We start from the raw sequence: 27,857 nt of genomic DNA, 5'->3' as shown, positions 1-27,857 counted from the left end.
AGCAAAACCTTTCTGCCATAAGCTTGATGGTTGCACGAACACCTGGATGCGAAAGTTTGTGCAATGTGTTGAAGACATTGCGTCGATAATGTTTCGGCACGATTGGGCGATCCCTACCTGTAGATGTGTCACAAAGTAGAATTTCTTTACCTGTTCCCATCTGTTTGATGCGTAGTTTAAGTGTTGTGGACGATAACTCGTGCTGAAGATCACTGTCTTCTTTTTGAAGCTCGGCGAGTTTAAGAAGGTCGATTCCTTGGAAACTGTTCAAATAAGTTATGCGAGATAAAGCTTCTGCAACTACATTGTTTGCTCCAGAGATGAGTTGAATGTCTGAAGTAAACTGCGAAATGTAGTCCAGTTGTCGTGACTCACGAGGAGAGTACTTGTCAGAAGGAGAGCTTAACGAGAAAGTGAGCGGTTTATGGTCCGTGAAAAGAGTGAATTCACGGCCTTCGATATAGTGTTGGAAATGCCGTACAGCACAATACATAGCTAGGAGTTCCCTACCGAATGTGCTGTATCTCGATTCGGTGCCTAGCAACCTTCTAGAGAAAAATGCCAAGGGTTGCCAGGAGTTGTTAACCCATTGTTGTAAGACTCCTCCGATTGCCGAGTCGGATGCGTCTACTGCGATGCTAATGGGTGCTTCGGTGTCCTGGTGTGCAAGCATTGTTGCTTTAGCGATCAGTTCCTTAACTGTGGAGAATGCTTTTCGTGCGGTGTCGTCTAAATTAATGGATTTCGCATTTCCACGAAGTTGGTCTGTCAGAGGTTTCATAAGTAATGCGCATTTCGGTATAAAACGTCTATAGAAACTTACGAGGCCGTTAAACGTGCGTAATTGCTTGACGGTGGTCGGTTCTGGGTAATCCAGAATGGCCGCCACTTTTGTTCTAAGGGATCGGATACCTTGAGCATCGATAGTGTGTCCCAGAAAGTCTAACGAGTCGGTTCCGAATTGGCATTTCTGAACGTTTACAGTTATGCCATGTTTTTGTAGTCGTTCGAAAACAAGATCCAGATGCTTGAGATGTGTTTCTCTGTCCGGACTTGCGATTAGACAGTCGTCAACATACGCATGTACGAAGTTGAGACCTCGAAAAACGTCGTCTATGAATCTTTGGAATGTTTGAGCAGCATTTCGTAGACCGAAAGGCATTCGCAAAAATTCATAGAGTCCGAAGGGAGTTATGATAGCTGTTTTCGGAATGTCGTCAGTAGCCATAGGTATTTGGTTATACGCTTTAACCAAGTCGATTTTCGAAAAAACAGTTGTACCTTTCAAGGTAGCTGTCAAATCGTGAATGTGAGGCAACGGGTAACGATCGGGAATGGTTTTCGCGTTCAATCGCCGATAGTCACCAGTTGGACGCCAATCGTTGCTGTCCTTTTTAGGGACCATGTGCAACGGAGATGCATATGGGCTACTTGACGGTCGTATGATTCCTAAGTCTATCATATGGTCGAATTCGTTTTTCGCTAACCTTAGCTTTTCAGGAGCTAGTCGTCGTGCTTTAGAGAATACAGGTGGTCCTGTAGTCGTGATGTGATGTGTAACATTGCTGGTTACACACGGTAATCTCGGTTGAGTTTGTTGTATCCCAGGGTACTTATCGAGTAGTGGTTGATAGAGTGGTTCGATCATATGCTTAACTGTGACTGGGGATAATCTGCAACCAGTAAAAGAAGTTACGCAAACGGACAAATTGGTGTTTCCGTCTACTAGCCTCCGTTTGCGCGTATCGATGATCAGATTATGGTGTTGTAGAAGATCCATACCAATGATTGGCATAGAAACATCAGCAACAACGAAGATCCAGTGAATGGGTTTGCGTAAACCCACGTTAAGGTAAACGTACCTTTTGCCATACGTAGCGATCGGTTTTCCGTTTGCCGCCTGTAAGTTTAGGGTCGATTCGTGTAGTCGGTCGTTAGGATTTGCTGGGAGAACGCTAACTTCTGCGCCAGTGTCGACGAGGTAGCGAACTCTCGTTGTCACATCTGTGACGAATAACAGACGGCTTTGTTCGCCGGCTACGGTTGCCGTTAACGCGTGCCGGCTTGGAAGTTTCCCGAGTTGTTTTTCGAGTCACTCGGTTTCGTGTTGGGAAAATTGCAGGGTTTTCTGCAATTTCTGGAAAACTTTCCATACTGATTATGATACCAGCACCAGTCAGGGTTATCTGTCTCTCGTGGTCTAGAGACAGATCGCTTACGAGAAATGCTTCTACGTGGTGTGCGCGATCTCTTACGGTCAGTACGAAGACTAAGATAACGCGTGAGTGTGTGGCATAAGTCGGTTATATCATTCTGAGTCGTGTGAGGCTTTTCTTTGACTGAAAATACCTCGGTAGTAGGTTTCGTAATTTCTAAAATGCGGTCGGCAGATGCAGCTAGCTCGTCTAAGGCGTTGTTCTGGAACGAGACCAGAACTGCTTGCACCTGTTGGGGAAGTTTTGACAAGAAGAGTTGTTTGAATAGACCTTCGTCGAAAGTTCTTAGGCCTATTACCTCTCTCATCCGTTGCAACATGTCCGTCGCAGAACCATGTTGCAGGTCGATGTTATTGAAGAGTTGATCTAACCTTTGTCGATCGGTTAGGTCTCCTCGTTTAAGAATCGAGCGTTTTAAGATTTCGTAAGGATCGGAAACATCACTAGTAAACATACTAGGTGTTACGTACCTGTTGAATTCGCGCGGTAGTGCCTTGACTGCTGCGAGGAATTGTGCACGTGTGTCGATCACGCCGTGCTCGGAGAAGTCGGCTTCTGCGTAGCAAAACCAGGCTTCGATGTTGTCGGGCCAGAAAGGCATCAGTTGAAACGAAGGCGGGGACAAAGTCTTAAGCTTGAGTACTTTAGGTGTCTGTTCAGTCATGATGAAGTATGAAGTACGATAATGAACGAGGGGAAAATATATATATATCCAAGAAAAAACACGAAAAAAAATCACAATGTTTAAAAAAAAATAAAAAATAAGGCAATGATATATAAAAATCCCAAAAAGGAACAGACTCACAGTTGCAATTAGGTGTACCAGATTACGTCGGTCTCACCAATGATGATGTCACAGGTATTCAGTGTTTGACAACGCTTCTACCAGTAACACCTTCTAATATATTTCGTTCCCACCCAGAGAAATCAAAAGACAGAGTCAAGGAGATCGGAAGAGTATATTTGGAGATGACCAATATATCGGAATTCTCTGATCTAATCTGGCTAGCGATTGCGGTTGATGTTGAGCACGGCGTTACCACACGTGATCTGGTGCGGATGCCTGACCGAGCGCCTTCAGCTAGATGAGTCCACTAAAACATATGGTCAGCATCCAATGTCGAAAACTTACAGAGCTATTTATTTTGGGGATTTATTTACCGCTACAGGCGCTTCGAAAAGCTTGTTTTATGTGCGCCTACCCGAGGGCCCTGTGGCATCTCCGTCTGGTCTTGCTGGCGTTGGTGTCGCACTAAGCGCTAGAGCTAAGGCAGCACTAATCGATTGGATCCCCATTAACAGCCGGTTATGTGCTGTTAGATTAGAGAGTTCCATCAAAGTGAGAAGAAGTCGGCGTGATTAACGATGTCTTTTCATCATCTACACATATGCTCTGACAAATTGCAGCCCGGATGCAATCGAAGATGAGTTTTACCACCAGTTATCTGTCCTTCTCCAGAGAGTGCGTTCGGCTGATGTTGTAGTACTAGCCGGAGACTTGAATGCTCAGGTCGGGCGTCCAGGCACAGAAGAGAGTCGTTTAGGTGGCCGATGGGGACTTTCTGACTAAGGAACTGACGACGTTATTCACAAAGGTCTAGGAGCTAGAAAGTGTACCAACGTCACGGGATGAATCGATAGTTTTCCCTATCTTTAAAAAGGGTTAACGTCTTTCTTGTAACAAATGTCGGGGGATACGTCTACTTCCGACTGCGTCCAAGCTATATTCTTCCGTCATACTTCGTAGGTTGTTCAAAACACGAGAAAGATTGCTGACATCCAGTGGCAACACCATGTTAGTAATGCAGAGGTTCCGCATCGTGTGTCCGGGCACAGAGACGATAATGTAATCTGTGTCACCATTTTGAGATTCAAACTAAGGTTTGGACTGATGAACAGCTGACCAGGTGGGTTAGATACGCGCCCTTGCCCGTTTGAAACCAAAACAAAGTAATTGGGTAAAATGACGGTTCTAAAATCCATCAGAAACTTAAATGTACATTATTGTATAAACAAATATGACCACTCAGTTATCCAATCAATAATTGTTCAATTGATCAAATCTAAATTACAATAAATAAGGAAATTAAAAAAGGATGCAAGAAAATTACCAATCACAACAAATAGATGTCATTCTAGCAGTGGAATTCAGGACGCGCGTTTCGTCCTACTTAGGACTCACCAGCTGGATGTACCTGCATCTCAGAGTTGTTGTTCACTCTGGGACTCAAACACATGCTTTCCGATGGTTTAATTCACCTAACAACCACCATGTGAAAAGTAAAGTTACACTGGTTCTAGCTTGTTATTTCTATTATAAATTTGTTTTCTAGCACAAATCTTATTCATTTTTAAAGTTAACCACTCAAAAAATAAGTGTAACTCACAAGATAACAAAGCAAGAAATTTATTAAAATCAATAGATTCAACACTGTCTAATTATCATTATCATCATCTTCGCGATCAATAATCCTGTTGTCTTGTAATATAATCCTTTTATTTACATAAAATGTTTGCTTGGTATTCCAAATTGAATGTAATTAGGTTAAATACATGCGTGTACACAAAAAGAGCCCCGGTTAAAGTAAGATCATTTTATCATTAGAAATATTTTATTATATCAGACAGGTTATTAACTTTAAAGAAGATCATTCTTGAAAATCAACGTTGTCTTTGTTGTTGTTCTTATTGGTAAGTTCGCTGCAAAATATTTTAAACACATAAACCTGATATCCATATTGTATCATCATAAATGTAGAAATTTTTACTTGAAATAAGGAACTTACTTACCTACTTACGACTGTTACTCCCAATGGAGAATAGGCCACCGACCAGCATTCTCCAACCCACTCTGTCCTGGGCCTTCCTTTCTAGATCAATACAATTTTTGTTCATTCTTCTCATGCATGTCTCTATTTCTCGGAGAAGAATAAACAGCAATTTGACAGAACTAGAAAGGAAGGCCCAGGACAGAGTGGGTTGGGGAATGCTGATCGGCGGCCTATTCTCCATTAGGAGTAACAGGTGTAAGTAGATAAGTAAGTAAGTTCATCATATTAACTCGCTAAAAAACGCTAACCAGAAAAAAATTACTCAAAATGAACTTATAATTTGATATTTAAGTTTGTTATATTATATCTAACTACTATCGCATAAAGTTAATTATATGAATGATCTGGTCTTAGATATAAATTGGTTTTACAAAAAATTAAAGTAGAAAATCACCAGTTTTCTGTTGGTTTTTCTTTTTGTGTTTAAACTATAAATAATGAACGAGTTTAAAACAACCGCGACAAATTTACGGCCAGTTTCTAGTTAATCAGAATTGATAGGTCCTGGGTTCGGATCTCGTGGGGGACTGGATCATGTGTACGCACTACTGAGGAGTTCCATGCTAGGACGAAACGGTCGCCCAGTTATTCCTGGTTTCCCATGGTGGTCAAGTTTCAATTGAATCATGATTTCAACTACTGAAATCAGAAAAAAACGTTTTTGTGAATAGTTTATGGATAAGAAAACAATCATCTTACAAAATGCATACAGATTTTACTTAATAGATCTATTGAAGGTTTCAATAGGTTACTTCAACTGTAAATTGGAAAAAAATAATAACAAATGAACCTCTTCAAACTTAAGTACGTGTTTAGGAGTACCTGTATTATTCTTGATTGAAGTTACAATCAAAGAATAAAAGTTTAAGTTTTCATCACAAAATGTCTACAACTATAACAAACAAAAATACTCTGTATCCATATAGACCACCTAATTTTGTACAAAACTTCAAGAGGTAATAGCTGATTAGTTTATTCATGAAATGTAATAGATTATATCTTATATCAGGATAAAAGTTTCAGGGATAGGATTGTCTAGTTTCGCTTGTCATATATAATCTACAGAGAAACATTCAAGTAACTGGTTCATTTAACACTATCAAAGAAATAGATTTTTTGTTATTTTCAGTCTATTGAATATTAAACAGAGATATTTCTACTGCTCATCATACATGATATTTGAATGCTGAGCAAAAACTGAAAGGTTTCTTTTTTTGACACTGTTTGTTGGGTACTTAGGTTATACTTTTACCCATTCCGTACTGAAATTGAATGTGTCAGTTGAAGTTAGACATTAACACCGTTGGATGCCGGCTCAGTGGTCTAGTGGTTAAGTGCTCGCGCGCGAAGCCAGTAGGTCCTGGGTTCGAGCCCCGCGTGGTGCGGGATCGTGGATGCGCACTGCTGAGGAGTCCCATGCTAGGACGAAACGGCCGTCCAGTGCTTCCAGGTTTTCAATGGTGGTCTAGCTTCAACTGACTCATGATTTCAATCTGTGAAATTTCTAAAATCTCCACAAAACCCATTCTGATAATATGCTTTGTAAGTAGATCTTTTAGTATAGTCTGGTGCATCTTTATTTTACCAGGGTAATTACGTAACAACCATTAAACTTTTTCATTGAGAAAAAAATCCACATTTTTTATGCCGGACAAACAGGTAAATTTGTAGGTTGTTAGCATGGTGATGAATCTACTTATTACTTGATTCTTTAGACAAATATTTTAGCTATAAGCAGTACCGTAAATACAAGATTTATAAGTGATTTCATAAATTATTTACTCAAATCATTATGATGAGCTGAAATAATTTGAAGAAACATTGTAAACATTGGAACATTGGATAAATGTTTCCACATAATTTGTGATTTCTCAGTAAAGCCAGTGACTGCAATCAATAGAGTTTATTTTGTGGAGGCCCGTGGATCTGACTCCCATTTAGATCGTACGAATGTTTGTTATCGCCTATTCTCGTATATAATCGTCGACTTAAATCGCGTTAGTCAATAACGGAATTAAATAAGTCGAATAACGAGAATTGATTTGTGAATGCATATATTTTGTATATGAAGCGAATGAAACAGCAAAGCAAAATGACACGCAGGGAAGAGGGCTCGGAAGCCAACTCCATTTTAGTCAGGCGTTACTCAATATTTATAGTCAGACAAAAATAAACTACAAACATGTGATGAGTCATGGGATATGAAGTGTACACACTTATATGCTCATATAAAAACAGTCAAGACTGATAAGCGAATGATTGACAAGGTCAAAATATGACTCATGTAGAATGAATAGAATGGGATATCCGAAAGCTAGAATAAGATATATGGGCTTAAAATAATGACTGACACTACAATTTCACTTTAGAAGTGAGATGATTGCTACCCTTAGTAGTGATGGGAATATACTAGTTTGCATAAGGTTGGAAATGTAGAGTAAGAAATCCATTGCAAGTCGTAATTTCCGTCTTTACTTCATGGAACGTTTTGTTCTGAAACGTAGTGTGACGTTAATAATACACAGGATATGGTAAAATGAGTTTCATAATGAATGAAAGTCAACTAAGCAACTCTGAATCTAATACAAATCTGTTTCTAAGTAAATTACTTGATATTCACTAAGATTATGTTATCAGGAGGCTAGTAGTTTGAATTGGTTTTAAATTATTTCCGCTTAGTCAAATAACATGATAGAACAGTTTGAGTAACTTGAGATTGCCAATAAGATGTATTTGACATAGTGATTTTAATTACTGATACACATGATCGTTTGATATTTAGAACCTTACAAAACACTGGTGTTGGAAACGTTATCATGAGCTGATAAGTAAGAAATTATCTCTGTATCAGAAGATGGAATCAAGGACAATTCGATTTTGAACTAGCTTTATGTATTAGAAGTGAAATAGGGAGTACTACTTTGAATTAATTTCTACATGATATAATTTGTCATCATATCACATTGCAAATTAGATCATAGATCTCATAAACAACGTGTACCCAATTCACTTGGTATTGTTTGCTTGTATTTTCCGATTGTTGTTTAGGACTAAAATTGTTCAGTCTCTTGTTGGCATATGTGCATCATGTGCAGATTGCCTCGATATTGCCTTAAGTCACAAGTATTATAAGCTAAGATGGATAGTGGCTAGTATTGGAATCTAGTTTGACGCGCGTTTTGTCCTATTTGGGATTCGTCAACTCTGAAATATAGGTACATCCAATTGACGAGTCCCATATAGGACGAGACGTGCGTTCTGGATTCCACTTCTGGCAACCATCTATCTTTCTATTTGTTTACGAAAATATTTGAATTCAAAGATTATTATCTGATTCTCTTGTTAGTGTTTCCTCAAGATGGGCTAAAATATTAGTCTCATTCTTCTGAAGATAGACATACGACTTTTATACTAGAATAATTTACTTCGTTTTCTTCCCTTTGTTTGGTGTTCGTTTTAGACTTTATTTACGATAGTGTTCATAAACGTTTTAAGTTCAATATTTAGAGGCAGTTTAAAGTAAATTTAGATATGTTCACTCTACTGAAATCTAGGTATCTGTTAGAAGCTATTGAAAAGAAATGCTAAATATCAGTTTCATAATAGATTGGAGTGAGTGAGAATGATAACTTCGTATTGAAGGATAAACACAATGTTAATATCATATAACATCCATATAGGAGGGGATTTTCCCACTCTCAAAGATACACACACTTACAAAATATAAACAAAAAATCTTACTTCGAGGACTAGATATACATGGTGCTGTGGTGTGTGCTAATGGTGTCGATAGATATAAGTAGTATGTATCATCAATCGGAAGTGAAATGTCTGGTGGCAGAAGATTAAGATCAAAGAAAAGAGAACGAGAACAAAGAATGTTTGGTATGGAAACGAAAGAACAATCAAGTCCAAGACGACTGATGGACATTTTGCAAATGAATTATTTACTGGATGGTTATTTTATTAAGAAATTCTTTAATTTCGTATTCAAATATATTTGGTTGTTCCCACTGATGTTCTCATTCACTAAAGTACCACTTCTTTTCTATGCTAGATCAATTCATACACAAATAAGCTATGAAATTGTGGTTTGTCTGATGTTCGACCAATCATTACAACGCAATTAAATTTTTTAGTTGAAATCATGAACCGGTTGATTTTAGACCACCGTTGAAAACCTGGAAGCACTGGACAGCCGTTTCGCGCGAGACTGAAGGCCCTGGGTTCGAATCCCTCGAGCGGGGTCGTGGATGTGCACTGCTGAGGAGTCACACAGTAGGGCGAAACGGCCATCCAGTGCTTCCAGGTTTTCGATGGTGGTCTAACATCAATCGGTCCATGATCTCAATCAAAAACTTAATCTCCACAACCCCTAAACTGACAATTAAATTTCCTAAATTTGGAAAGCTGAACGCTAAATTTTGACATTGGAATCAAGTGATTTTCATGGGGTTTATGTTCTAATATTGTAATATATAATACTTATATTTCATTATTACATTTGAGAAACTTTTCAAAATGTGTTTTATATTATTAGTTTCAGAATTATCTATCACCATGTTCGTTGCAAAAAGTCATACATTATTATTCACAGTAAACTTTATAACATCGGTGAGTATCAATTGTTGTCATTGTTTTTTTAAAAACATTTTTGCAGTGATCTTTCTAAAACATTTAAAGCAAAATTACATACCTACTTATGCTTGTTGCTCCACATGAAGGAGCATAGGCCGCTAACCAGCTTTCGCCATCCAACCCTGTCCTGGGCAATCCTTTCCAGCTCCTTCCAGTTATTGTTCATCCTTCTTATATCTGATTCTATTTCCCGACCTTTTGTGTCCTTTGGCCTTCCACTTTTCCGTTTCCTTTCAGGATTACAAGTAAGGGCTTGCCTTGTGATGCAGTCTGATGATTTGCGTAATATAAATACTATCCATTTCCATCATCTTTTCCTAATTTCTTCTTCAGCTCGAAGCTGGTTTGTCCTCTCCTACATTAGGTTGTTACTGATGGTATCCGGCCAATGGATGTTGAGTATCTTGCATAGACAACTATTTATAAATACTTGTACCTTCTTGATGACTGTTGTAGTAGTTCTTCAAGTTTTAGCTCCGTACAGTAGAACTGCCTTGACGTTCGTATTGAAGATTCTCACTTTGATATTGGTTGAAAGTTGTTTTGAGTTCCATATGTTCTTCGACTGTAGGAATGCGACCCTTGGTTTTCCAATCCTTGCCTTTACGTCTGCATCTGATCCTCCTTGCTCATCGATGATTGAACAATAAAAACCATCAAAACACAACTTTACAATTAAATTAACGATTTCAGATTCAATAGTTAAGATTATGTGTTAATTGAAGCTAGACCATCATGGAAAACCTGGAAGCACTGAATGACCGTTTCGTGCTAGTATGGGACTCTTCAGTAGAGCTCATCCACGATCCTGCCCCCGTGGGATTCGAGCTTAGGACCTATCTGTCTCACGAGCTAACGCTTAAATTCCAGACCACTGAGCCGGCATCCAACGATGTTGATGTCCAACTTCAAGCAATCCATTTTTGTAAATAAAAATTTATATTTATATGCAAACATGCGATATGTTTGTAGGTATCATTACCAAGGTTTGATTTGATAATTTCGAATAAATTGAGCATTGGGTTGATTGTTATAAATAAATAATATATTTGTAATATCCCAATGAGTGGAAAATCTAATTTTCCACTCATTGGGATATTACAAATATATTATTTATTTATGCGATATGTTTGTTAAATTCATTTCATGCCATAAGGTTACAAAGTAATACGGTCAAGTAACTCATGATTTCAATCAAAAACGTAACAATCTTCACAACCCTATACTGATAACTACCATCTGCTTACTAGTGACTAGCTTTGTCGGTGAATTCTCGGAATTCTAGTGAGAAACCGTGACCAGTGGAGCTAAACTGTGTCAGGTAGAGATAGGTGTCTACCTCAGACAATGGAAGATGGTTGCGCAACTTTATGAATTAGTTGAAGTTAGACATTAACACCACTGGAAGCCGGCTCAGTGGTTTAGTGGTTAAGCGTTCGCGCACGATACTGAGGGTCCTAAGTTCGACTCCCACCTGCAGGATCCTGAATGAGAACCATTGAGGAGTCCCATACTAGGACTGTTATGACCTTGAATCGCTTTACCCCGTGATACTTGTTATGACTTCACCTTGATCTGTCTAGTCTAAATTATAACCTTGACGCGTTAGGCTGAGCGGCTTAACCTTGAGTCTAATACGCGTGAGTTCGAGATGGGGTAGAGAGAACTATTCTACCACTTGATTGGTTGGCAAGCACGCAAGTGAAAGAAGACAAGACAGTTGGAACACTGAACTCTGGATTCTCTGAATTCGGATTAGTACAAAAATGCACATGAATAAATAAGTGAATATCTTGATCACGACGTACGATAATTTGGAAAAATGCAGTTATGCCCGAAACAGGGAATTAGGGTAGAAAATACAGTGCAAAATATTATGTTTAAATTACAATATTTTCGGAACAAAAAAGGGTATGCTAGTGAATGATACATAGAACGAAAGCTCGTGTTATGTAGAATAAGATAGGGACAAAAATAAATATAAGTATTTTACAGGGTTTGAATGAAATGCAATAACGTCCCAAGAAAATAGCTTTCGTAATTGTCTGGGCTTCTTAATTCCCCGTTCACAACAAGGACGAAACGATCATATAGTACTTCCAGGTTTTCAGTGGTGATTTATCATCGATTGATTCATGATCTTAATGTAGAATGAAATAAATTGAAGATTAGGTGTACTGATCGATAAGATGTAGAAAATAGCCTACATAGTAAATAATAAAATCATACAACTTTTATAATGCGTTTAGAATTTGAGTGAGTATGAAGATGAACATTTTGTAGAAAAATGTTTGTTTCCATGCTCGTTTGTCTAATAGTGTCTCTGAAATGTATATAAATTGATTTGACTGTAGTTTTCAAGTTATTTCAGTGATATATCTTGACAGATAAATGATGTGGGTTGTTTGTTTGAACGTTTACACTATCTACACCAAGTAAAATTACATTGTTCGACAAGTAATTTTCTTGATTCTTGTTTAAAGATTAACTATTAGATGTAGTAAGAAAAGATATACTGATTGTATTAAGATGAGTACTAGTGGGTTAACTATAGTTTACATTGTTAAATAATGTTTTGTGTTGATAGTTCATTTAAGCTTTCATTTCCAAATGAAATTAGTCAGTTTTATTATAAATATTACCCTAAAACTCTTCCACCTCTCATTGATCCAACTCTTATTTCATTCAAAGAAACCCTATTTTCTTTATAAATCGTTCCCGTAACCAAAGTAAGTTCATTCGATACATCAGTTATGTAACAAAACTTGAAACCCCTCAAAATGATGAAAAAATCGTATGCAAACGAAATTTTCTTGTCGTTGATGTTAATTTCTCAAGTCGCAGGTAATTTTTTACATATAGTAGTCCGTAGTAAAATAAAAGGAATTTCACTATATTATCAAAGATAGTCAGACTCAGTCAAGCATCAAATATGTATTCAAGTACATATTACATGTTAATTCATATTCATTGGTTAATTGAATCTTTTCATGGCTATTTGAAGCTGAGAATGATCAGTTTCATTGAGCATTTGTGCGTGCTGTTCAGATTGCCCTGATTTTCCCATCAATTAGCAAACATTATAGGCAGTCATGGATGATGGCTAGCAGTAGAGATCAGAACATGCATTTCCTCGTATTTCGTACTTGTCAGCTTAATATATCTGCATCCCAAAGTTGATATTCACCCTGTAACTCGAACCCGGTATTATAAATTCGATTCGTGAACAAACTTCATTATATTTTGCAAAACTGTAGTACTTCACTATCTTAATATAGACCAAAAGTCATAAAAATCTATCTGTACAGCTTAAGAAATTGCTAGGATCGAACAGAAAACTTTCTTCACTGCAACGTCTTCATCCTCTTTAACGAAGCAATATGTTTCTTTCATTGTACACAACGAAATTGCCAGGTCTTTCAATGAATATTCCGTGAAACTTACTTACTTACTTACTTACACCTGTTATCCCTCATGGAGGAACATAGGCTACCCATCAGGATTGTTCATCGAACTATGTTCTAGGCAATCCTTTCTTGTTGCTATTCATTCTTTTGATGTCTGCTTCAATTCCCGACGTGATATATTCTTCGCTACTCCTCTTTTACTTTTGGCTTCAAGATTCCGCGTTAAGGCTTGCCTCGTGGCGCGAAATTCACTCATCCACTTGGCTAAATAGAGTTTTGGCATTATAGCTGATGTTAGTTCGTGATGTAAACTCTAAATCTAATTCCTAACTTTAACCATCATCTGTAAATCCTAATTTTAATTCCTCACACAGGTTTATAAACCTCATTTGGTCTTAGTTTTTTAGGTGGACACCCTCAAGGTCACTTTAACGTCGCTCAATAGTCGTCCATAAATTATAGTCTCACCACTTAATAATATAACCGATCACTATGAACTATGTGAATCTTCAGAAGACATTACCTAGGAAGTGATAATTAAAATCTTTTGATAAACAAATCCAAATTTTATAACAGTGTAACAATTCGATAACTTTGTACTGAAGGAATGAGTTCACCATAGACAAGTGTCATTGTATCAGGGACAAGTTAATGATCATTTAATTTGATCATAAAAATTGTATTTCAGGCAAATTATTTCAACACATCACTGATTAGTTTATTTTATGTTTTGCACTACAAGATTATTTGCATATTAATAATATCTGGATCTGGATTGTTTATGTTGTCAGAAGAAGCCAATTTTATGATATTACGTAGAACAATAAAATTATTTGTAAAACATGTTGTTCCATCAAGTTCAAATTATGGTAATGGTGTTGGAAAGTTGATTATGACAATTACACGTAAGTTGATTTGTAATGAATAAAATTTCTTTACAAGCTATATTGATTTTAAGCTGACGAGACTATAATTTATGGACGAAACAATTAGATATAGAATAATAGGTCATGGATTTTGGCTTGGAATTCATCCATCCATTTCTTCAAATAGCGTTTTGGTATTTTAACTGATGTTAGTTCATGATGAAAACCATAAATCAGAAATCCTAACCCTTACCACCAACTGTAAATAATAATTCTTATTCTTCACACTGCTTTACAACACTGATTTAGCCCTAACAAGTAGGTGGACATTCTCAAGGTCACTTCGGCGTCGCTCAAAGGTTGCCCACAAATTATAGTCTTAACTTTGATCTTCATTAAGACTTGAGATCAGAAGAATATCCTTTCATATTTGTTACTTTTGGTGCAGTAAATAACAATATATATATGTATAGAATCATATGGTAATGTTTTATTCGACTAATGAATATGGTTAATTAGTGTACGGATATTGTATAGTCACCTTCCTGTTATTGTTGAGACTAGTCGATCTGGCAGCTAGATAATAGGGAACTATTTATTTTAGAGTCCGCTCATAGCCCAGTGACCTTCTCTATATCAAAAACCTATTGGCAGTATACAAAGTTCGAAGAAAATAAATAACTAATGGAACACAAAGATTTTATAACCTAATGCTCAATCGGAATATGAAATAAACAATCAGATATCTTCTCTACTGTCTTATTTTCATATCAACTTAAAAGGTTATATGATAATATTCATCAAATACTTGATCATGCAATAAGACAAAAAAGAAATCATAATCTGTACATGTATAAGCCATATGTGACATAAAGTCAAAAGATCTCGGGTCACACACATATTCTTTGTCATTAATGAATTACTTATACCACAAAGCATAGAAGTATACCTTATAATTAAAGATAGAAGATTTCATTTTGATGATAGTGTAGTGAACAAGAACACCAGTGTGGACAATCCAATGTATTTAACACAAAATTACAGGACTTGTTATTAAAATCTAACAATCATAAAGTAAATGTTCAATTTGCAAAATGTCCATCGATTGTCTCATAATGACTCAGACTTCATTGTTCTTGCATTTTCATACAAATTGCATTCTGTTCCCATTCTTTACTGTTCGATCCTCTTGTCTCTCTGCTGCCAGACTTTCTGTTCACGACTAACGTCATATACTACTTATGTCAATATAAGTAGCGCACACCACAATAGTAGTATCAAAAAGTATTCCTAAATTTCATAAGCTTTATTAAATTTATTCTCAATTCTTATTCATTATAAACTACTTTTAAATAAAACTAATATTCAAAGATTAGATTACAAAGCAAGAAACAATCATCACCACATTTAATACGTTTTTTAACATAGAGACATGTTCTTTGTTTGCCATTGTTTATTTACTATGGTTTTATTCTCTTTTTTTTCTTTTTAGAAAATTTATGTATTGCAGTATTTACATTCAGTTTAGGTAATTTATTAATTTGTATTATTGGATTCATTGCTGTATGGAACCAAAAATTTTCTTTGTTAAGGATGGTAAGTGTTATAATTATATTGACTGACAATTTACTTCTAAATATAAAATAGAACAATGATTAGAATTAAATTTATTTGGTATTGTTTACTTGGATCTACTCATTGATGTTTAAGTCTCCAATTGATCAGTCTCTTATTAACATATGTGCATCATGTGAGTATTGTCTTAATATTGCCTTAATCCACAAGTATTATGAGCAAAGATGGATGATGGTTAACAGTGGAATCCAGGATATGCGTTTTTTCCTATTTGAAGCTCTTCAGCTGGACGTGCCCGCATTCCAGAGTTGATGTTCATTCCAGGACTCAAACCCAGTACCGCCATTACGGTATCCACTTAGTCTCAGGGTAAACATCAGCTCTGAAATGCAAGTACATCCACCTTACTAGTCTTAAATAAAACGTAAAACGAGTCCTGGATTCCGCTGTTAACCATCATCCATCTTTGCCTATACAGCTTGTGACTTAAAGCAATATCGAGGCCATACACTGAGGATATATATATTTAAATAAAGCTAGAACAAATATTGATGCAGCATCAATATTTGTTCTTGCTTTATTTGGATATATATATGCTAACCAGAGACCGATGACTTGTAGTCGTGAATAACAATGTGAAGATACAAGTAAACAATACAAAGTGATTTGATACTTCATCCCATTGCACAAGCAAGTGGCTATCAGGACTCAGTAAATGATTGTAATATTTTGAGTATCTTAAATAAATAGTGCCATAAAAGTAGTCGATGAGTTTAAACCAATCTGTTGTTTTCACGTAAATCCATGTCATTTGAATATTTACAAATAGTGACTTGAAATATCAAACTCTTTCTCATAATATGGAATTACTGTTTGTAGAAAATATTATAATTTACCAAATAATCATTTATCTTGTAACTATACATTTCTAGTTGTTTTGAATCAAAACGTATGATTTTCAGAGAGAAAATCAATTAGATAACACCAATAGATAAGAACAATTTATAGTCTGAATGTCCCAGGTCCGGTTGCAATCTGCGGGATCATAGGTGAGTACTACTGTGGAATCCCATATTAGGACAGTGCTTTAAGGTTATCAATGACAGTCTACCATTGATCAGTTCATGATTTCAATGAAACACAACAACATCAACAACCCTATACAGATAATGTTTCTTAAAGTTTTACTAATGAAGTTAATTTTAAGGTCTTACTTACTTACTTACTTACGCCTGTTACTCCTCGTGAAGGAGCATAGGCCGCTCACCAGCATTCTCCATCCAACCCTGTCCCGGGCAATCCTTTCTGGCTCCGTCCAGTTGTAATTCATCCTTTTCATATCTGCTTCTATTATCCGACGCAATGTGTTCTTTGGCCTTCCTCTTTTCCGCTTCCCTTCAGGATTCCAAGTTAGGGCTTGCCTCGTGATGCAGTTTGACGATTTGCGTAATGTATGTCCTATCCATTTCCATCGTCTTTTCCTAATTTCTTCTTCAGCTGGAAGTTGGTTTGTCCTCTCCTACATTAGGTTGTTACTGATGGTATCCGGCCAATGGATGTTGAGTATCTTGCATAGACAACTATTTATAAATACTTGTACCTTCTTGATGACTGTTGTAGTAGTTCTTCAAGTTTTAGCTCCGTACAGTAGAACTGCCTTGACGTTCGTATTGAAGATTCTCACTTTGATATTGGTTGAAAGTTGTTTTGAGTTCCATATGTTCTTCAATTGTAGGAATGCGACCCTTGCTTTGCCGATCCTCGCCTTTACGTCTGCATCGGATCCTCCTTGTTCATCGATGATGCTTCCCAGGTATGTGAAGGACTCTACATCTTCCAGAATTTCGCCATCAAGTGTGATTGGATTGCTGTTCTCCGCTTTGAATTTGAGGACCTTAGTTTTCCCTTTGTGTATGCTGAGGCCTACTGATGCAGAGACTGCTGCTACACTGGCTGTCTTCATCTGCATCTGTTCGTGTGTACGTGATAGGAGGGCTAGGTCATCTGCGAAGTCCAAATCGTCTAATTGGTTCTGAGCTGTCCATTGTATTCCGTGTTTTCCTTCAGATGTCGAGATCTTCATAATCCAGTCGACCACCAGAAGAAAGAGGAAGGGAGAGAGTAAACAGCCTTGTCTGACTCCGGTCCTTACTTGGAATGCATCTGTCAGCTGTCCTCCATGCACTACTTTGCACTGTGGTCCGTCGTATGAGTTCCGGATAATATTGACAATCTTCTCAGGAACTCCGTAGTGTCGAAGAAGTTTCCATAATGTCCTCCTATCTACACTGTCGAATGCCTTTTCATAATGGATGAAGTTGATGTATAGTGATGAGTTCCACTCAACTGATTGTTCTACGATGATCCGTAGTGTTGCAATTTGGTCTGCGCACGACCGATCCTTACGGAATCCAGCTTGTTGGTCTCGAAGTTGGGCGTCTACTGCATCCTTCATCCGGTTCAGCAACACTCTGTTGAAGACTTTCCCTGGTATTGACAGTAGTGTAATGCCTCTGTAGTTTTCACATTTGCTCAGATCTCCTTTCTTTGGAATCTTGATGAGGTGTCCTTCTTTCCAGTCCATTGGCACTTGTTCCTCCTCCCAAATCTTTTTGAATAGAAGATAAAGCATGCTTGTGGTTGTTTCGATGTCTGATTTCAGTGCTTCAGCTGGTATGTTGTCGGGTCCCGCTGCTTTCCCGTTCTTGATTTGTCATTCAATGGATATTCCACTTGTTTAAAGTTCAGCAGTCCCGTACTCAGAAGTACTCAGCAAATCAATACTTTGTGCTCTACAGAGGCGGTAGTATAGAGGTATAGAGGTTAAGTGCTCACATGAGAGACTGGTAGGTCCTATGTTCGAATCTTGCGGGGCGGGTTCATGGATGCGCACTGCTGAGAAGTCCCACAATAGGACGAGACGGCCATCCAGTGCTTCTAGGTCTTCCACTGTGGTATAGCTTCAATTGACTCATGATATCAGCTATTGAAATAATTTCATTGTCAATAAATCCTAACAATGTTTTTAATTTAAATTATCCTATTGCTTCCTTGATCCATCGACCCTACTAATATACATGACAAAATTATCTCAGTCTAGATTAAGGCATTGACCCGATAAGCTAGGTTCACTTGAACAAAAAACTGCTCTCTCTTCATTTACCAAAATTTTTGACCAATGTTCTGTGTCTTGTTTTGGCTTAATTATTGAACTGAGCCAAACGAAAAAAAATTGAGGACTACTTTTTCCAAAATACAAAGGATAACCGTTTGTAAAACAGAATGCAGATAATATAGCCAAATTTCAATGAACAGTAGAAGTGAAGATGAACATAGATTGTTGAAATGTATCAACTATCAAAATACATTTTCGTCCTAGTTTTCAGTCTACACATATACTACTATATAACTTAAGTAATATTATTCAACTGGAAAAAATTTTTGTGTTTCTGTAATTATTTTCCATTTCATTGTACCTATTTTAAAGTATCAAATCATGCTAGGATTCCTTCTTCTTGGACATTTAATGCTAATCGTTGGATACTATTTCAGTAAACAAACTGTAAGTTAAGAATGATATGTGTAGAAAATGTAACGTAATTTTGCAAATCAGTAAATGTATTCTATATGTAAAAATTATATTTGAAATAATCTCAGAGTTTGAAGTTTAAATGATTCCAAAGTTTCGTCCAGCAATCTTTTCTGGACTTACTTACTAATACCCGTTAACCCTCTTAGAGAGAGCATTGGCTACCCAAAAGATTCACCATCGAACACTGTCCTCTACAATTCTTTGCAGTTTTTTCCAGTTTTTATTCATTCTTTTTATGTCCGCTTCCAACTCTCGACGTAGTGTGTTCTTCGGCCATCCACTTTTCTGTTTACTTTCTGGATTCCAAGTTAGGGCTTGTCTCGTGATGCAGTTTTATGATTCCCAAAATGTATGTACTATCCACTTTCAACGTCTTTTCCTAATTTCCTCTTCAGTTGGAATCTGGTTTATTTTCACCAACAGTAGGCTATTGTTCATGGTATCCACTTAACGGATGTTGAGTATCTTGTGTACACAATTGTTCACAAATACTTGTACATTTTTGGTGATGGTTGTGGCAATTCTCGACGTTTCAGCTCCGTACAATAGATCTGTCTTGACGTTCGTATTGAAGATTATGACTTTCATATTGGCTGACAGTTGTTTTGAGTTCCATATGTTCTTCAACTGTAGAAAAGCGGCCCTTACTTTGCCAATTGTCGCCTTTACATCTGCATTAGATCCTCCTTGTTGATCAATGATGCTGACCAGGTACGTGAAAGATTCCGCATCTCCCAGAGTTTCTCCATGAAGTGTGATTGGGTTGGTGTTCTTTATGTTGTATATGAGAATGTTGCTATTTACATTGTGTATGTTGAGGCCTACTAATGCAGAGGTTGTTGCTACATTGGTTGTTTTGACCTGTATTTGTTCGTGAGTGTGAGATGGAAGAGCTGGGTCATCTGTAAAGCCGAGATCGTCTAGTCGCACTCATACCGTTCATTGTATTTCGTGTTTTCCTTCAGATGTGAAGGTCTTCATAATTCACTTGATCACCAGACGAATTAGAAAAGGAGATAGTATGAAACCTTGCCTGACACTTGTCCTCAATTGAAATTCATAAGACAGCTGTTCTTCATGCACGACTTTTCAGTGTAAACCGTCGTATGAATTCCGTGTGATGTTGACGGTTTTCCGAGATACTCCATAGTGTCGAAGAAGTTTCCATAATGTTCTCCTATCCACTCTCTCAAACGTCTTCCCATAACCAAGGAAGTTGATGTTTAGTGACGAGTTCCATTCAATTGATTGTTCAGCAATGATTCGTAGTAATGCAATTTGGGCTTTGTTCGACCGATCCTTAGGGAATCTGCTCTGTCTATCTCAAAGTTGAGCGTCTACTGAATCCGGTTTAGCAACGCTGTGTTGAAAATTTTCCCTGGTATCGACAGCAGTGTGATTTCTCTGTAGTTCTCGCATTTGCTCAGACCTTCTTTCCTTGGTATCTTGATGAGGTATCCTTCTTTCCAGTTTGTTGGCACTTGTTCTTCCTGCCAAATCTTCCTGAATAGAACGTGGAACATTTTTGAAGTTATAATATACATCAGAAGAATTGTCCATCTGTTACTTTTAACACTCACTTTCACTCTGTGATGGTAAACAAATAACTAATCCTGAATACTGTATGTTATATGGCTGCGGATGAGTGCATTCATGGGAAGTCCAAAACTATGGGTATACAATGAACAATTACGATCTTGTTCATGTGATAAATATTACTTGGTGGATCAAGACAATTGTTCTATTGTCCACGATAATCAGACATTTTCTGAGATACAGTAAAAATGAAAGCTGTCATTTTATCGAACTATATACATCATCAGTTTACTTGAATGCTAATGATGTATTTATCAACCTATCTTTTGATAAATCAGGACGAATAACGTCATGACTAGAAAAATGGTGTAGTTGATAGAATATCTATGTTGCTCAAATAAGTGTGACAAATATAATTCTTCAATTCTGTAATATCAGACAATGGATAAGGCTTCACCATTTTATATAGTTATTGTTATATCTCATATTAATTATCTTTTTTTAAAAATAACATTTAGATTGAAGATCATTTGAAAGATTTTATGAGAGGTTTAATGACAGAATATGTATCACTGAGAAGTGGAACTCCGGCAAGCTTATTTACTGCCAGTATAATGGTTATGGTAAGTAGAAATAAAGTTTAATGACTGTTAAGATGAGATGAATAAGTATCAGTGACAAACTATGAAAGTTATTTTAGCGATCAACATTTGGATTTTTTTATAATGCGTCGTGTGTCTGTAATTCATACTTATAACCATGTGGGATTTTCAGGTTATCAATATAAGCACATCAGCTGCCTTTTCTCGTATTCTGATTGAGGATAGAAGATTTCTACTTTGATTAATAAGCGTTAAGATATTAGTTCATTTACTCGCGACATAAATACTGTTGGCTTAAGCATAGCTGAACAAGATAATATCAGTAACATTCATATTGATGATGCCTAAAATTTGGACATTTTCTTTGTTATTTATTTATTTATTAAAACACGTAAACATTGGTAGAAGGAGGCACCAAATAGATAAGCATCACATAAATCATTCGATTTATATGGGGGCTGGGATACTGCCTGGATGCCCAAACCGAAGCAGGTAAAATGACGGGATAGCGAAGGAGGTCCTTCCGGCCAACTGGTTAGGCAGGTCACCCATTGAAACATGCGTAATTTAATGTAACGAAGTAACCACCTCGACTGCCCGACATTTTTATTAAAGCGTTATAGTGTCAATATGATACATTAATCATAAAGATATTTAGTAATTTGAATACTAATTCTTGCTAAATGAAAAAATTCATTCACACTATTGCCTGATGATTTATCTGAAAATATAACCGAGATTCAAGATCTGATGAAATAGAGTGAATATATACGAGGTATTGTGGAAAATGCTGAATTATGCTACCCAAGATCTTCAACACCGCAGACCACAGTTATGCTGCAGACTACAACCAGGCAGTTTGTACCTACCAAGATAGCTCAAAACTATAGTTAAAAAATTCATGACATAAAAAAATAAGTCCACTTAAAAATTATAAATTCATCAAATAAGCTAGGCATAAATAAATCACGAACCTAACTTAACATCATTATTAGGAAGGGTTTATATTATCACATTGTTGGTATTCGTGACTGAAGTTTATTCAGTATTTGTTGGTATGCCGGTTAAAAACAAGTAAGTGGTTGTCTGGAGTCAGTAGTTCAGCGGATTATACATTAAGAGTTTAGAGAGAGATATTAAGTTAAAGCATTAACACTGGACATAGGTACTTTCAACTGATGAGTCTTAAGTATAATGAAACTTGCATCCTAGATTTCACTGCCAGGAACAATTCACTTGAAAAATAGCTTGTTTTTGTAAATATTTAAGATTGTTTATAATGGTAATGTATACTGAGATTAAATAGGATTACAAATATTCTTTACATTGTTTAATGTTTCAGTTAAATTGTTGTGGAGCTACATATCGTCAGTTTGGTTGGAGATATGCAAAGTTTGATCCAAATGATACTTACGATAACATACTTTATAAAGGTGAGAACAAATGAAATGTATTTTATACTTCAAACTAAATGATCACTGCATAATTACTCGATGTCAATATTGACTACCTTTTAAGTTCATCGACAAACTTACCATGTAGCTACCAGTTTAGATAAATAGATATCTTTGTTCACTCTGTCTGATGTTAGGTATTTTAAAGTAACCAGTAGGCAGTTTTGCACTTAGAATATATTTAAGCTAACGGTAGCTAACATGATATATATATATATTATTCAGTTGCGATTTTATCAAAAGTAAAGTGCATTGAAGCTTGATGAAAACTGATCGTTAAAAGGAAGTATACTAGCCGCAATGTTATAGTGATTCGAACTATCAAACTTAAGTACCGTAAATTTAACTTTCGGTATTTTCATTTAGATATTTTAAAATATTGTATTTTGATGTGTGATATTCTCTCATGAGGTTACCCAACATTAAATAAACGTTTTAAAAAAAGTTTAGTGAAGATTTGTAGCTCAGGTTGATGATTTTGATGGAGTTTTGTTCTCTGAGCTGGATGGTTTAGTCGTGAAGCTTTCTTCGTTCTTCTGAACAACATCATCAACACAAACTTCAGATAAAAGTCGTTCAGAAGAACGATGAAAGCTCAAAGATTAAACCATCCAGCTCAGAGATCAAAACTCCATCAAAAAAGTTATAGCTAAACATATAAGGTAAGCAATCAGATTTATGAGCATACTAGTAAACTAGTTAAGCCTAATGATATTTCACACACAAATCTAAAACTTTCTTTCATTTCAATAGAGCGATGAGAAGACAGAATCGATCTGAAAAATGCGATGCGTTTCCGCTATACATTTTGAACAATCAGATCAACTCTGTATTCACATTGCTCTGACGTGATTTATAAAAGGCACTAATTGCTTTCAATTTCTTTCATTTATCGATAAACATATTGTCCTATTACATTCAGTTTAATTTTTACAGTAATGTACTGTTAAGAGGAAAATAACATGGAATTCTCTTCGAAGATGAAAATATGATTATAATGCTTTTCTAACTTCGAACACATTGCTCACAACAAGCTCCCCTCCTTAAAAAAAATCATACAGACTTAGTTGACATTAAAGTCCCATAACTCAGAATTTATGGTGAGTTATTAAATATATGCTGCAGAATTTTACTTTTTTCCTTAATCAAATCAAATCGATCATCATCAGCTAACTTGCATGTCATTTTATCCCATATATATACATGAGAAGATTATGTGTCGCAACGTGTTCTCATTCAGTCAGCTAGAACGCAGGATCAAGTATATGTATGCATCGGCCCAAGTTGCCATACCTCATAAGCACAACAAGATGAACATCGAATTCGTAGAAGTAGTCAATTCAGTGGTGGTAATATATATACAACAACGTATTCTACAATAGAATTACTTTTGACAAAGGTAATATGGTAAACCTGTATTTCGTCCATTAGACTGATCATTTGCAGCCCTAAATAACGATGAGAAGATGCAAATAAAACAACACGAATTGAATTTAAACTTCACCCTATTACACAAGCAGGTGGCTATCAGGACACAGTAGCTCAGTGGATAACGCAATAGCCTTCGAAGCGAACGGTACGGGGTGAAAGTCCCGGAGTGAACGTCAACTCTGGGACTCAGGTACATCCAGCGGTGGAGTCCCAAATAGGACAAAACGCCAGTCAAACTGTATTCCACTTCTATCCACTATCCATCTTTGCTTAAAAAGTTTGTGAATTAAGGCTATATCGAGGCAATCGGCATACTATGCACATAGCCAACATGAGACTGATCAATTACAGTCCTAAATAACAATAGGATGATACAAATAAAATAACACCAGGTGAATGTAAATTTCAACAATTGTCCAATGATTTTCTGCACATTTATTCGATAAATGTTTTCATTCAATTTGGCACATAACCTCAGAATTGTTAATCATTATACTTATCAGTCACTCATTGTGTTCTCTCAAATTCTAATCTTCTGAATTCTTCATGTCCCTTGTTTTATCTTCCAAAATTTATTTTACTGGATTACACTCCTTGAATAATATTTTCAAACCTTAATCTTTCCGATTACTGCCTATGCTTTTACTACCTCTACCACTATGAGATTTGAATCGATAATTGTATCTCTATGCTAATATGATATGGCAACTTGAACTGATGTACGTATGTATGAAGTTCTACGTTGTTTCCCATTGACTATCAGTTAATAATTGGGTCTATTTCAATGTCTATTATCGATTTTTGAATGATTCAAGTGAGAAACGTCTAGAAATGTTCTGCTTTGTAAGATTTTAATATTTTTTCCAACTAGATTTGAGTCCTGAATTATATACGTTAATTAAAACGAATAAAGATGTTTTGTAATATACAACAGTTAGTTACTTTTCATGAAGATGAAGATTCAAGTGATTACACCATTGATTTTGTCAGTATAACAGATCAGACAGTATTTATATTTTATATGATAATAATATTCTTATAATTTTTTATTGAACTAATACAAGATATTTCAGTAGTTGAAATCATGCGTCAATTGAAGCTAGACCACCATGCAAAACCTGGATTGGTTGAAGTCAAACAATAACACCGTTGGATGCAGGCTCAGTGGTCTATTGGCTAAGCGCTCACGCCCGAGACTGATAGGTCCTGTGTTCGAATCTCGTAGAGGGCGGGATCGTGAATGCGCATAGCTGAGGAGCCTAATACTAGGACGAAGCGGCCATCCAGTGATTCCAGGTTTTCCATGATGGTCTAACTTCAAATGACTCATCATTTCAACCATTAAAATTTCTAAAATCTACACATAACCCCATCTGATGATAATACAAGATATGTTATTACCTAGTACTTTCTTCTTATTTTGTTTCTAAGGAATAAATCAACCTATACCATGTTGTAAAATGAATGATCAGTTAGAAATAATCGACACGACATGTCCATTTGAATATACAAAATACAATAGTAATATTGGAATTGGTTGTGATAAACCATTTGCAGAAGAAATATCATTACATTTGAATACAATAGTACTTGGAAGTATTTCAGTTTTATTAATTAATGTAAGTTTATTTAGTTTCCATTGTTATTCATTATTTCATAAATAATTTATGCATTTTGAGAATGATATAAAGGGATGAGAAGATGACATTATATAGGTCCATGTTTTATTGTGTCAATTCATTATGAACTTTGTTCTGTATGAAGAGTGTGAACTCACGTTCAGTATGACAATTTTGTTCTGTGTATTAACTCAGGTTAACTATATTTATTATGTGTGTTTTTACAGCAACTATATATATATATATATATATATATATATATATATATATATATATATATATATATATATATATATATATATTCCCTTTATATGATACTATTATGTGTATCTAAAATTTGGCGAATAAATGATTGTATTAGTGGTCTAAGTATGATCTGATTTTGGATGTGCTTTGAAATTTATTTGTCATCGTGTTTTAAAGTCATTTCAGTCTTAAGTAAGTCTTCAGTAATAAGGATAGGAGAACTATCAATCTATATTAATCCTTGCAGTTTGTAACACTGTGAAGGTCCAATCTCGTTTTGAATATATCAACAGAAGGTGCTGATATTACGCGTTCCCGTAGAGCATTCCAGTAATTCACTATTCTGTGCGAGATATGGAACTCCACTTATAAATGATTCCATCTCGTTTATTGAACTTTCTTAGAATGTCCTCTCAAATGATCAGTCCTAGGTGGAAGGAAAAGATAAGACAGATTAAAGCCAAGGTCATCGTTCAGTATACGATATGTGATTTGGTACTCACTTGTTATCGTGCTTTGAAGTCAATAAGTTTTCGTTGTATCACTCTTTTGTGTTCTCACTTTGCATCGTGAGAATTTTAATGGTTCACGTTTCATAGTATAAGAGGTGGGATAAAGCATTTTGCAATGGTTTCTGATTATAAAGTAGAGCCAGTGGTACGACGGACTCAACAGAGTTGATACGCACATGACAACGATGACTTCTCACATATAAAAGTTGCCTACCCAGTTACAACAGTGCCGATGAAGCCAGTTTTCCAGTTATAACAGAGACATACTTCGGTAACTTACTTTGATGATTCGCGTTTTTACAAATGAATATTAGAATTATCAATTGCTATATTTTGAAAGATTTTATGGCGAAATTATTTCACCTGATTAAAATGCTATTAACCAGTGATGATTGGACAGTGTGAGGCATTTAACCACCGAAGATAATGGAAGATGGTCACACAGTACCGTAGATTGGTTGAAGTTAGATATAAACACCGTTAGATGTCGGATTAGTAGTCTAAAACTTAAGCATTCCTAAGAGACCGAAGGTCTTGCATTTGAGTCCCATGCGAAGGATCGTAGATGCACACTGCTAAAGAGTCCAACATTAGAAAAAAACGGTCGTCTGTCACTCGTATATTCTCATTGGTGGTCTAATATTGTTCAGTTCATGATCCCAATTAAAACTAAACAAACTCCAAAACCCTATACTGATAATGATTGGACAGCTGATTCATTTTGAATTCAAACTTCACAATATCATATGCCCACAACATTACCTAGGAATGGACTTAAGATGTACAGGGCCATGGAAAGTGAATTATTGTTCATCAAAATGTTGAAATTCATTCTTCTTAAATTTTACACTTAATCAATTCATAACAAAATACGACTATAAATCAGAATTGTCAATAAAGCCTGTGTTATGTCTTACAAGATTAACTTCTACAAATTACACTGTCTCTAGGAAAAGTCAAAACGTACCTCAGTAATTATTAGTAGTTTGTACAATAATCTCTATAATTAACCAGTTAGACACTTATTTCATTTATTTACACAGATAACTTTGCAATCAGTTTTTAATCAAAAGAAAATATTAAAAAAGTTAACTAATGTATTTTTCTAATTACATTCATTACATAGGTAATCATGTTATGTATTGGAGTGAAAGCAATTAAAGATTTCAATCCTATTAACTTATAAAAGGTTAACATACCATTTAATACTTTTAATCCATCAATGATTACATTCTAACAAGAAATTAAATTCAATATAAATTAGAACAATCTATAGTAAAATGATTCAACTAATTGAATTGTTTCTTTTTTCATAATAAATTATTTGAGTTC

General features: G+C 35.9%; 1 protein-coding gene across 1 annotated transcript; it reads left to right on the top strand.

Moving 5' to 3' along the window:
- The first annotated feature begins 4,639 nt into the window (after positions 1-4,639).
- MS3_00009524 (uncharacterized protein) lies at positions 4,640-27,857 on the top strand. Its single transcript, XM_051217903.1, has 10 exons — positions 4,640-4,800; positions 4,841-4,907; positions 9,588-9,661; positions 13,835-13,997; positions 15,451-15,554; positions 19,021-19,095; positions 21,180-21,284; positions 22,606-22,696; positions 25,580-25,767; positions 27,652-27,857. Exons 3-10 carry the CDS (start codon positions 9,608-9,610, stop codon positions 27,709-27,711), a joined length of 840 nt encoding a protein of 279 aa, XP_051064336.1. The 5' UTR covers positions 4,640-4,800; positions 4,841-4,907; positions 9,588-9,607; the 3' UTR covers positions 27,712-27,857.

The sequence above is a fragment of the Schistosoma haematobium genome, chromosome 7 (assembly GCF_000699445.3).
Source record: "Schistosoma haematobium chromosome 7, whole genome shotgun sequence".
Lineage (NCBI taxonomy): Eukaryota > Metazoa > Platyhelminthes > Trematoda > Strigeidida > Schistosomatidae > Schistosoma > Schistosoma haematobium.
This window is presented reverse-complemented; position numbering and strand designations above follow the sequence as displayed.